We start from the raw sequence: 12,566 nt of genomic DNA, 5'->3' as shown, positions 1-12,566 counted from the left end.
TTGTCATCAAGAGCACCAAAGTAAACAGAAAATGGGCGTGCGCAGGTAGCTGTTTACTCTTGTTTATTCATCTGCGGAAAAAATTTGAATTGTTTACGTGGTTCGAGACGAACCGTAATCTTCTTTGGAAAACTAATAACACTTCTTGCAAGGCGCGTTAACATCAGACATCAGCACGCGTTATTGTAATCGATATTGCTGAGAGAGAGAGATGGAAAAAGACGAAAAGGTGTGCATTTCTTTAACTTCCACTAAACCTCGCAATCTCCGACTGTTTTATAAATAATTCTTTACATTGATGAGTTCGTCACGAATGGGTGATGAGAAACTGTTTTACAATTTACATGTCGGAAAAAAGGGAGAGAAGAAACAAATACGAACATTCGGTTTTGGTGGATTTGAATTAGTTTTACGTTTTTAAAATACTGAATATAATTTTTCATGGCGTAAAATAATCAAATTCGCATGTATTATACATTTTGAAAACTACGAAACGCGTTTAAAATATTTCGTATACTGATTTCTGTGTTTGTTTGCTGATATTCGAGAATTAATCAAATCATTGTTGGAAGCTAATGACGTAGAAAATGCTACAACAATTAAAATTGATTCGAATAGACTGTTAAATCGGAATTGGAATGTTACGTGCTCCAGTACAACTGAACATCACAAAGCCATTGTTACGTCACTATGATCTATACTCAAGCGTGTTGAGAATAGAGCTACAAAAATTAAATGTATTTCCATGCTCCTAGGAAAGTAATTGTCACGAAAACAAGTCTCAGAAATTAAATAAAATCTCCCAATGTATCCAAGAATGTCGATCTAAATTCTTAATATGGTCTTTCTATTCAGAAAGTGTTTCTGCTGACAGCCTCGCCTCACTCGCTTCTGTTGGTAGAATTATCCGAATGGAAATTTCAGCACAGTCTCGTGAGCGTTATCGCGAACTATGATGAAGTATCTGTTCTTTTAGATAAAGCGTATCATGAACAAAATCAACAAGCAAATTGGTTGGCTTAATATTTTATGTATTGCTGCATTTAGTAGGCATTTGGTATTAATTTTTTTTTTTTATTTCCATCCTAATAACATTCCCCGGTGAGCTAGTAATCAGTTTTTAAGTCTTGTAGCCACGTTAAAATTGACTTTTTTTTTTTTTTACTTAGATGACCTTTCCAATCCCATGAATCTCACTGTGTCAAGCTCTCAACTTACAGCCGTCGTGATAGGTCTGAAACCCGCCACCGCCTACAGTGTAAGATTAATAGCAGAAAACTCAGTCGGTTGGGGATCTCCATCCGAATGGACCGTGGTGACAACAGAGGAAGAAGGTAAGTTCGGATAAGACGTTAATTAATAAGGATAAAAGCACTTTCTTAACTTGTGTATGGATGAAAGTATTTCTTATGCTGTTGTGTAAACTTACGGAGTTTAGTGAGGAACGGTCATAAAGTAAGGTTATTTTGAGCTTTTACGCAAGTATGGGGATGCGTTGAACAAGTTGGGAATGGCTGCATGCGCGCGCTCACCGACAAGAGCGGGCTGATGTCAAGTTTCCTTAGCGCAAATGACACGTTGTTAACTCCGAAGTTTTTAAAATCTTCCGTATATGATGGCCTGGACGTACTTTTGTAATTAGGGCTACGGCAGTGTGCGTGATGCTGGCTTGATGAACAGATCGATCCATTGATCGATCAGTTTATCGAGGCAACCCTGCTGTTCGACGAGTTTTTAAATCATTCTCGGAATAAACTGCGATGTCGTGTTCGTGGCCTCTTCTCATGACATCGTAAAGAAACTAAAAAGTATCTGCATTTATTTGTTTCAAACGCTTTTGTAATTTTTATTTGCTCGAAACATTTTCAGGACAATAATGAAAGATTTTAGTGTTTTTAATTTTCTTTTCAGCTCCTGGCGATCCCCCTAGGAATATAACAGTTCGAGCAACGGGACCAAATTCCCTCAAACTCTCTTGGATGGTAAGAAAAATAATTAGAAACATTCACGATGGTAATTGTAAAATAAAGTGTAATTAGCTTTTAAATTTCACATTTTAAATTTAATTATCTTCAGAAACACGACGTTAAAGAACTTGAACAATTGTCGTTCTGGAAGACCAATGAATAACGAATAGGATATTATGACAATTGTTAATGCTAACTAAAAAAAAAAAAACACAATTTTCCATCTTTTCTAATATTTTCTCATAAAATTAGCCACATTCAAATAACACTTGAAATGACCACAAAATCTGTCAGAAATCGTAAACAGTAAATTTTGACCGGAGCGAATTTTCATTCTTCATTTCTGTCGCATTCATTTAACCGATGGAATAATTTCGAAAGCGAATAAAACTGCGCGTTATTTATCATTCCTCTGTCGTCTCGCAAATTCTGAAAGTCAGAATTATTCTTGAACCCGGATTTCCTGCAATTCAACTACCCGAGCTCTGACGTCATCCTCCTGGATGGCTTTTAAACGTCCACAACTATAACCGAGTTCCTTCCCCCCCCCCCATTCCCAGTGACCAAGCTGGGAGAAATGCCGAGCTCTTTACTGCAGAGCGGATTGCGCATCTGTCGGGCTCGACAGTCCTTCCCACTCGTCCATCACTCCAGATCGCTAATTATCCCTCACGTACACTGTTGAGATGACCCCTCCTCTTGGTAGTTCAGATCATCACTCCATACAAGTATCATCCCTAATGCTCCCCCCCCCCCCCGTCTATTTGCAGCCTCTTGTCCTTTGGTACTACAGTCTCAAATGTGACTTTTACGTCCCCTTTCCATGGTCGGACACCTGTTTTCATCCTCCCACCTGGTTCTACGCGGATATTTCTGTCACGTATAACTGGGTGGGAGGTTTTCATTTCCCTCTCCTTTCGAAAAATATTCCAACTCACTGCCCAAGTGGGTTTCCAAGACGTTCCAGAGTAGTCGCTGTTCAGTCTAACTCTATAAAAGGACTCTAAAAAAAGACGCATTTCTACCATCAGATTGTCACCCTTTCCGCTCGCAACAGTGCTGTTCAAAGTAATGTAAGTCGTCGACTGTCTTCAACACCAGGGGAACGGTCAGCTAGTTAGTAACCACCAGGATGGATTCCGTCAGTCTCTCGGCCGGCGCATCTTATGATCCCTTTTACCCTTTGGGAGTGCATTGCCAGGTTACTCGGTGATCACTGCATGTGGCAGTGGAGGGAGTTCTCTCTGAAGAGTTTCCGGTTAGTGCAAGTGTTCCTCAGGGGTCTGTTACATGTACATAGATGACCTTCTCTCACCGATCTCCAACTTCATTCAGAGTTTTTCGTTCTCCTACTCACAGGACAGACTTTACACTGTTCCGGCATCTCAAGTTTCAGTGCGCTGGACATTGATCTCCACGTCATCCTTCGACGGGATGACGGCGGCCTTGATGCCTTTAATGCTTCTGAAATACACTTTTTTTCCTCCCAAAAAAAATCTCCTTGAGTTTAATGTTTACTTTAATAGTCAAGACCAGATCTTGTTGAACTGGTCCATTGCCTTCCTGGCACAAGCACATCACTCCTATAGGAGTGATGTGCTTGTGCAAAGTCCAGTTCAAAGCATTTTCGTTCAGGGCGTTGCTTTTCATGTATCCATATGGTGAATGTGCAAATTACAAAAACCGCCCAACTCCGGAATACTGTTCTCACATTTTGAGTAGAGCACCTCGAAGACAGCTGTCTGATAGACTGTCCGTTTCTGTGTTGTGGAATTATTTGTAGAAATGGATATTTCCATGGCTGTTCTGCAAAACTGATATCCATCAACATCTCCCCAGAACCTTTTGCAACTGGGATGTTTAACTCGTTGGGCCTGCTGCTTCCATAGTGTTCCCCGAAGACTGCGGCCTCTGGCCCTTCTTCAAGAGTATCAGCGGATTGCTATTCTCTTTGCTACTACCCACGCATGGTTGATATGTTTAATTGTTTATTTTTTATTTTATGAATTAAGTTTAATTCTGAAGATAACTTACAGAAAGCTATTTTAGATCTAAATGAGATAGCCAATGATTATGGTATGATAATATCAACGGAAAAATCAAAAACTATGATCTTTAAAAGACAAGATCCAGCAAGAACTAAAATGGTAATAGATAACAAGATCTTAGAACAGGTGAATTCATTTAACTACGTAGGATGTATGATCACATATGAAAAAGATATAAACTTAAAAATTGCAAAATATTTAAAAATAACAGGAGTAATTAACTCTATATTTAAACCAAACCTAGTTCAAAAACAAACCAGACTAAAAGTATACAATACATTAACCCTACCAGTCTTAATGTATGGAAGCGAAATCTGGACAATAAAACAAAAAGACAAAGATTAACAACAGCAGAAATGAAGCTTATGAGAAAAACTGCAAAGTATTTGATCACAAAATAAATGAAGAAATTATGAAAGAATTAAACCAAGAACCAGTAATAGACGAAATTAAAAAATATAAACATAAATGGATGGAACACGTTCAAAGAATGAAAACAGAAAGATTACCAAAACAAGCCTTAAAGTACAAGCCATTAGGAAAAAGAAAACCAGGACGTCCTCTTAAGAGATTCAACGATGACTTCTAAGGCCGGAACAGGCCACGCTAGGCCTAAACCTTGATATGCATGATGATGATGAAGTTGAATTCAGATTCAGTTAATCTTCATCTTTCTCATAAGTCTCATCCTCTCAGTCTGGAGGAAATATTCATGGATTAACAATTCTCAGACTGAGTCCATTTCAAGAAACTCGTAATGTTGCTCAACGAATCGCCTTGAGAAGCTTGCTCGTAGAGCTGCTAGAATCATTTTCCAAAGCGGGTGTACCACTGCCAAATATCTCTTTCAGCGTCGATTTATCGGAATGTGGTTTCAAAATTTCAAAATCTAATGAGTTTGAGCGCTAAGCTTACTAAGTGTCTGAGCAAAAACTTCCGGGTGGAGCTCTTTGATTTAATTTTTTTCCAGATCCAGAAATGTTTTTGTTCCAGTCATGATAAAGTTGTGTTAGTTGCCTCAAAAAACGCTGTTTGGTGGATAATGAATTTAGTTTTCTATCGTACCAAACCATTCCATAATAATGTATGAGGAAGGCGACTCCATTCTTTACTATCAGTCTACGAGCAGAAATGTTTCTTCAATTTGTCTAATTCTCTTGCAGAATCTCTCCTCTAATAATACTTTGGCTGCTGATAACGAGAGAAAGTCGTGTTAATACCAGAATCACTACAACGAATCTTGCTACAACACGAAATTGAGAATACAAAAGTGCTCTGCTAAGAAAAACCGAATAATGAGTTTGCAACTCCCTCGGGTCTATTTAGGCAAAGGAAAACCTATTACTGTAATCTGTTTCATCTAAATGATAATTATGTCATTAAGGAATGACTCCATTAATCTTATTTCTAATTTAAATAATGAGAAACGTCGCACTTTGACTCAAAAGTGTCGAACAAAAGAAATTAATCTTCCATTTAGATACTGTCAAAAATTTCAAAACATCTGCATAAGAAAGATTATTTCGTGGACACCTTAATTTGTTAATTTCACTTCAATTAATGGCGCGCACCTCCCTTAAAAATGTTTGACTTTTAAAAGCCAAAAGTATATTTAATAGGGTTGATGAAAGTATTGCGTATTCCTCTGCACAGCATATTTTAAAATGTTAAGGTATTTTTTCATTCGACACGTATTGACTCCAGACTCTGTACTGCCTGTGGAGAGAGGTGAGGATATAAAAAAAGAACTGAGAATGAATATTTGATAAGTGAGGTTTTTCTTGTTTGTAGAATAAACATGAGGAAAATTCAGTTCTATCTTGGGACATAACCGGTTTGACCTCGGCTATCGTGTTAAACAAAATGAATTTTAAAAACAAAAACAATACCCTTTAAAGAAAGAATTACACTTCCGAACAGACAAAAAATCAAATTCTGTTTTAAACTGGATTAAAAAAAAAACTATTTTAGATTACTTTCAATTGTCAACAGTATTCGGAATGGCTTCTCCAGGTTCAAGAAGTTTTGGGATGCACCTCTTAATGCATCTCTTCCTTATTCTGATTAAGAAGGAGCCATCGGGAATCGTATACATCTCCCCCCCCCCTTTGCTGACTGTTTACGAATCTGAAATTTCAGTCAAAGGTCTGCAAGTAACTTAAACCCGCACGCCTTTTTCAAACCACTAGCTCTTCGGATAGCAAGCATTGTGCTAAAACTGAGACACTCCTTGATTTATGAATAAACGTACTTATATCGATGTGTTCTTGCCATCCATCACCTATAAGCCTATGCTGCTATGTAAGGCAAACATATCGTATGTGTGCAGTGGAGACTTCACATAACATGAAGAACTTGAAAAACGTTTCCTTATTCGATGGCATCTCAGTGGCCTTGGGGTAATGGTGTCTACTCGAAAAACTTCGGTTGCAGCTGGGATGGATGCCGACGGACATGCAGGAACTCTTCTGGATAATGCCAGGCGTTGGAGAAACGTCCGCCTCAAATACGTAACTCGTGTTATCACAAAGTGGTGTGGATTACATCTAGAAAGTGGACTCAAATGAGGACTCATTCGCTGTTGGTATTTAGCTTTTCAGAAATAGTGTTTCGATACTTATTTGCTACAAGCGAAATATTAAAGTGTGAAGTTGCTCTTTCAGGTTAATATGCGTGTCAGAATATTCAGCAGTTGAATGGCGACTATGTTGAACAGTATATCTTTAGGGCTTCTTTATCGTTGGAGGAACTTATCATGGAAGGAGCCATCATCCGCGAGACGAAGAGCGACTGTCAGAGCAGTAGATGGCAGTTTAAGGGTCGCGAGTGTGCTTGCTTGGAGGCTTACACTACGGAAATGAAAATGCAGCACTGAGGTTCTTTCATGACAATTGCCACGAGCTGAAGCAGTAGCGACAATTTCGTGCTGGATCCATATTCTCATGTGATTATTTCGAAACCATCCTGGAATTTTGATTCTTCGTCTCACACAACCTTCTGCCATTGATCCGAAGGCTGCGATTCCCAACACCAGTGTATGTGAGGTATTTTATCACCGAGTTAGATGACCAATTTTCAGACGGCTTCCAGTACCCTGTTTATGCGATTTTCTACGGATTCCTGTCTCTCTCTCTCTCTCTGAAAATTGAAAATCACCGTTTGAAATCCTCCTCGATAACCTTAACCGTCGTAGTGCTGTATGTCATTCTATGGATTAATCAGTTCTGCTTTCCAACTGTAAATGTTCCTGTTTGGCGCACGTTTTTCTTGACCTTTTAGGCAGGACCTTCGACTGCCTTTCTTAACTTAGTTGCATGCCTGAAGGAAGTCACCAGTGTAGTCTGCTTTCCCGTCTCCCAAGAGAAATATTATAAGATACGAGAATGATTCCTTGAATCTCTTTTTTGTTCTCGCTATTAGAATATGTAAAAAAATGGACTAGGTGTTGTAATGTCGAAGTTGTAATCAGGTTTGCTTACGTGCATCGGATTTAATACCCCTCCTTCAATTTTTTTTAATGATGTGATACCAATCAGTCAAGAAGAGTTCCATAAAGTGATGAGAGCTGTTGCATAGTGGTTGGACAAGTTTGTCCTTTTTCCAAATCCACATGCGAGCGCATTTGTAGAGTTCTCTATTGACATATTGTGACCTGTGATTTCTATTGTAAAACATTTAAACTGCTTGCGGTTTTTAGAGTGCTGTTTAAATATTTCCAATAAACGGGTGTGCAAGAAGAATCATCCGGAACACGGAGCGTTTGCTTGTAGTCAATAGCTTAAAGATCAAATGGCGGAGTAGGTCGCACTTAATGCGAGTTTAAGTGAGGGCAATTAAACAATGCACGTCCATATTGCGACATTAAATCGGAAATGCAATGGAACTGCACACATCGCGGGAGTCCAATTATTTTATAATTAATTCTGCTCTATAGCAACGCATATCAAAACTCGATCAAGTACTCTGGATATTGGTACACGGGTCATGCAAAGACCGAACATATACGATGCAATTATGAAGGCATAAAAATTAACTAAATTGATTTTATTATTCAAGGCCTATCAATATTTTCCCCTCTTACACGTCCCAGATAACATTTATTCTTTTGTGCGATGAACCACACTCAGAGAAAGGTTATGACTACTTTTCACGCGCAAAATCTATCGGGAACTACAGAAAACTCCTCGAAGCGACTGTCGAACAATACTTGAAGGCTGTCACGACGACGGTGTTTTCTCAATTGTATTCTCCGTCCAAATACAGGTTTCTAAGAAATCCTGCGGAACTTCTTTCAGTTTCCTTGGGAGCCGAACTGTGATTATCTTCCCTACTTCCAGCACAATCAGGTGGTTTATGGGATACCCGCAAGACCAGTTTCGTTCCTATGATTTGTGAGGAGGGGTGGGGGTGGGGGGGAAGAAGAAGACGGAGGTAGCAGTTATCTCGGTCTATCGGAAGTAGGTTTGTAAATCGCTACGGTGTGAGGTGCGAATACGAGAATCAAAGGAAACGAAATGAAAGCGCCAACCGATGGGGGTAATCTGCACGTTCGATAAAACCATCCACGAGGCTCTTGTTGGGTGTGTTGCGCGCGCTGTTCTTCTTTCAGTGAAAGTAGTTTTTATTTTGTGCTCTGCCTTTCTGTGCGTCATCCGCCACGCATCCAGTTGGGTTAGTTTTAGGCGTCGAACATCCCTTGCACGGCGTATTTACACATCACCGGTGACTTTTTTGTGCTCAAAGACTTTTTATTTTAAGAAAAGGACTTTCTGAACAGAGCAGAAACGCCAAAATAGATTCTAGAAAGAAGAAGAAGGTAGGCGAAAATGTAACTAATTTCCTCGGGATGCGAGGGGTTTATTGATCAGGTGTGTTTAACCAACGTCTACAAAGAAAACGCAATTTATTCCGGTTTAAGGCGAAAAGAGAAATCTTGTGCGCTTTTCTAAAGGGAAAACACAATTTTATGGGCCACCGTTGTAATTTGAGTACGATTTTAATCTTAGGAGTCTTTCACAATCAAATTATCTCTTTTTTTTTCTTCCAGAAATAACGCACACAAAGATTATCAGAAATGCAAAACGATGAATTTGGTTTGCTCGCGTTTTATCTGCAACAGCACGACTGATACCACACACACAACGTGAACGGATCCAGTTATGACTTAATCGCATGCCAAGGTTCCTATCAGCTTTGTTGATGCATAAAAAACTAACTAAAATCTTTGCTGCTGCATTGCTAGTAATGCAGAATAAATCCGACAACTTGGAGAACCTTATTAGGCCTTTTTGAAGGTAATACTAAGTTAGCAGGTATGAAAAAAGATCCCGGACTGGGGGGATGGGGTAAATTGTTTACGATTCTGTTACTTGTGAAAGTCAGAATAGCTGTAATTGAATCTATAAATGAAGTTGAATATTTTATAATGTACAGGAATTAACATTTCGCTTTATTTTCCAATATTTTAGCCTCCCAGAAAAGAAGTGTGGAATGGCGATATTAAAGGGTATTACGTCGGCTACAAACCCAAGAATAACGAGGAAACCTTTCTTTATAAGACATACGAAGTGAAAAGGGATGAACCCCCACCTTTTGAAGTTCATCTTACAAATATGCACCGATCTACTTCTTATATCGTAACGATACAGGCGTTTAACAGCAAAGGCGCTGGCCCAAGGTCGGAGGAAACAGTGGTGAAAACTCTAGATGATGGTAAGGTGATATTAAATATTTTATTATACTTGGATTGTTACTGTTGAATCTAACAGATATAATAGTATAACTAGAACGATCTCAAGATCATACCACGCCGCCTCGCGGCACTATTTGGAACTATTTTTTCAACGTGCATCATCTTCAGTGTAACTAACTATTCAAAACCGTGGAATAACAACAATGGGTTTCAAGAGACACGACCGCGTGCGAGAGTGGCATCGTACAAAAGATGTAAGGTTGATATATAAATGTAACGGTTTGAATAAATGCCCAAATCTAAAATGGTTTCGATGTAAAAGATGCAATAAGAAGATCGCGTATCTCTTCTGAAACAATCGATGTTGTTCGATATTTTTTGAACTCTTAGTCACACTGAAGGTAATCTACGTTTTAGATCGAAATACTTGGTTTTATATACCTTATTAATGAACTTCCTCGTGTCTAGCACGGTACTGTATTGTCATTGTGGGTCACAAGTGCTCTAAAACCTCGAATAATAATTATTTTCACATAATCTTAAGGATTTAAAACATAGGACTTTAATTTTCTGTTTACTTGATGTATCTCAGATGCGATTTTAATCGCAAGTGCAGTTTATTGCTTCAAATGAAAGCTTATCTGAGAGAGAGAAATATAGTTCAAGATAACGCCAGTCGCAGAAGGCATTAAAACACCCTTTATCCAAACCCGCTTCTAAGAATTTCCTCTTAAACACCGGGAGATTTAATCCCAGTGTAGTGCAGTGAAATATGTCATTCTCCGCATCAGATGACCGAATGTTTGTCGTGTCATCTATCCATACTTATTCACATTCAATAAAAGTTCACGAAGAGATTAATATCGAGTAGCGAAAGTTAAACAAAACTGTGTCCAAAGTAAAACAGAAGCGTTTGGACACCATTAGTAACATCCTTTCACATGTAAAATTACGACTACCACTGCGCACGATCTGTAATGAATTGTAAACAAACCGAGAGACGAATGAGACACTTAACCGCGTCTACATTAGCTGTCATTCAACTCAAGTCTCGTGTTTAAACTGGAAGCACTTTGAAACAAAATGGTTTAATAACGAAGCCTATTTCGTTTACGTGCTGCACGAAGAATGAATGCAAAAGTAGGCATAACATTTCTGCTACAACGTGTCCAAAGATGAGTTCGTTCGCTAGGGAAGAACATAACATACCTTAATGACCACTTGGTTTTGACAAGCAAACCCTCACTAGGTAACATCTAACACTATACATAAACTTAACTTCTCGATCAACAATGCATCACATAAAGTATAAATTCATGCATAATTACAACTCCTTATAAGGACTGGCGTAAAGGGGCGAAGCAAGATTGCTTTTCATATTCCCTGTTGCCTGTAGAGGACAGTGTAATGATAAGGTGTTATTGAGCTATATAAAGCTCTGATCATGGCAAGAGGGTAACAGCAATAGCCGAGCCTTAGAAGTTCATTGGCTACAACATTGCTATCCATTACCCTCCCTAGGTACCAATTTTAGTCGCCTCGTACGACATTCATTAGCTACGTTGGTGCTATTCTTATCCCGGCAACCACACGGGGCGGTTTCACTTATCATAACTACAAATCCTTATAAGGACTGGCTTAAAGGGGAGAAGCAAGAATGCTTTTCATCCTCCCCGTTATCTGTAGAGGACAGTGTAGGAATAAGGTGTTATTGAGCAATTAAAGCTCTGATCATGGCAGGAGGGTAACAGCAATAGCCGAGCCTCAGTTAGAACTTCATTGGCTACAGCATTGCCATCCATTACCTTCCAAGGGTATTGGATTGAATGAATCAATCGCCGCATCTCACGGTCGATTGATTCCAATCATTCTTATTCTAACTACAAATCCTTATCCTTATAAGGACTGGCTTAAAGGGGCGAAGCAAGAATGCTTTTCATATTCCCCGTTATCTGTAGAGAACAGTGTAGGGATAAGGTGTTATTGAGCTATTAAAGCTCTGATCATGGCAGGAGGGTAACAGCAATAGCCGAGCCTCAGTTAGAACTTCATTGGCTACAACATTGCCATCCATTACCCTCCAAGAGTATTGGATTGAATGAATCAATCACCCTCTTCTAACTACAAATCGTTTTCTCAAACTTTTATTATATTAAATTTATATATTTCACTTACTGGTGTGTATTTAAATTGTTAAATAAAATCTTTGTATTTTAGATTAATTAAATTTGTTATAGAATATACAAATTTTATTTAGGCTTTAATAGTTTTCTTTTATCTTTATCTAAAGATGCTTAGAAAAAAAAATCTTTTCCACACACCGAAAAAACAAAAGTTTCTGTATACGTAAACACGAAACCACACTCGCACAACCATCTCGAGAGACAAACAATCGTTGCAGTAGAAGAAAAGGTATCTAGAAAGCAAAACTCTTTGAAGCATATTTTATTAGAAACAAAGAAAGCAACTGCGAACCAACTTGGGAGGATCGTTCGTTGCACACCATTCCCAGGGCGTTCGGCGAGTTGCCATCCAAAGGGTTTACGAAAATACACTTGAATGCAACGAGCAATCTTATCCTTTGGCGAATTGCGGTAAAAGATATTTATTGTTTAGTAACATTCGAAATATCGTAAACTGACAGACAGCACATAAATCGATTAACAGATTTTATTTTTTGGTTTTCATATAACAAAAATTCAACACACAGTGTGATGATAGACCAGAACGTCTCATATATCGATGCACCATTAGGGGGGGGGGGCGGATTTTATTGTGCTTACCTTGCAGACGTCTTCAGTATGTAACAAATACACAGCTAACATAAACCATGCCCGAATAAGGAAGATATGTTTACAA

The 12,566-nt window shown here is 38.7% G+C and overlaps 1 protein-coding gene across 1 annotated transcript in view; it reads left to right on the top strand.

The window, feature by feature from the left end:
- LOC150095836 (cell adhesion molecule Dscam2-like) overlaps window positions 1–12,566 on the top strand; it is a 137,188-nt gene that overhangs the window by 73,415 nt on the left and 51,207 nt on the right. The window contains exons 11-13 of the mRNA XM_090409145.1: window positions 1,170–1,334; window positions 1,912–1,982; window positions 9,484–9,727. Coding sequence (XP_090265271.1) covers window positions 1,170–1,334; window positions 1,912–1,982; window positions 9,484–9,727 — 480 coding nt within the window. The remainder of the gene's footprint in view (window positions 1–1,169; window positions 1,335–1,911; window positions 1,983–9,483; window positions 9,728–12,566) is intronic.

The sequence above is a fragment of the Typopeltis vanoorti genome, chromosome 19, assembly GCF_054136105.1.
Source record: "Typopeltis vanoorti isolate ZY-2024b chromosome 19, IOZ_Tvanoo_1.0, whole genome shotgun sequence".
Taxonomy (NCBI): Eukaryota; Metazoa; Arthropoda; class Arachnida; order Uropygi; family Thelyphonidae; genus Typopeltis; species Typopeltis vanoorti.
The sequence above is the reverse complement of the archived record's forward strand: the minus strand, read 5'-3'. Positions and strand labels throughout refer to the sequence as shown.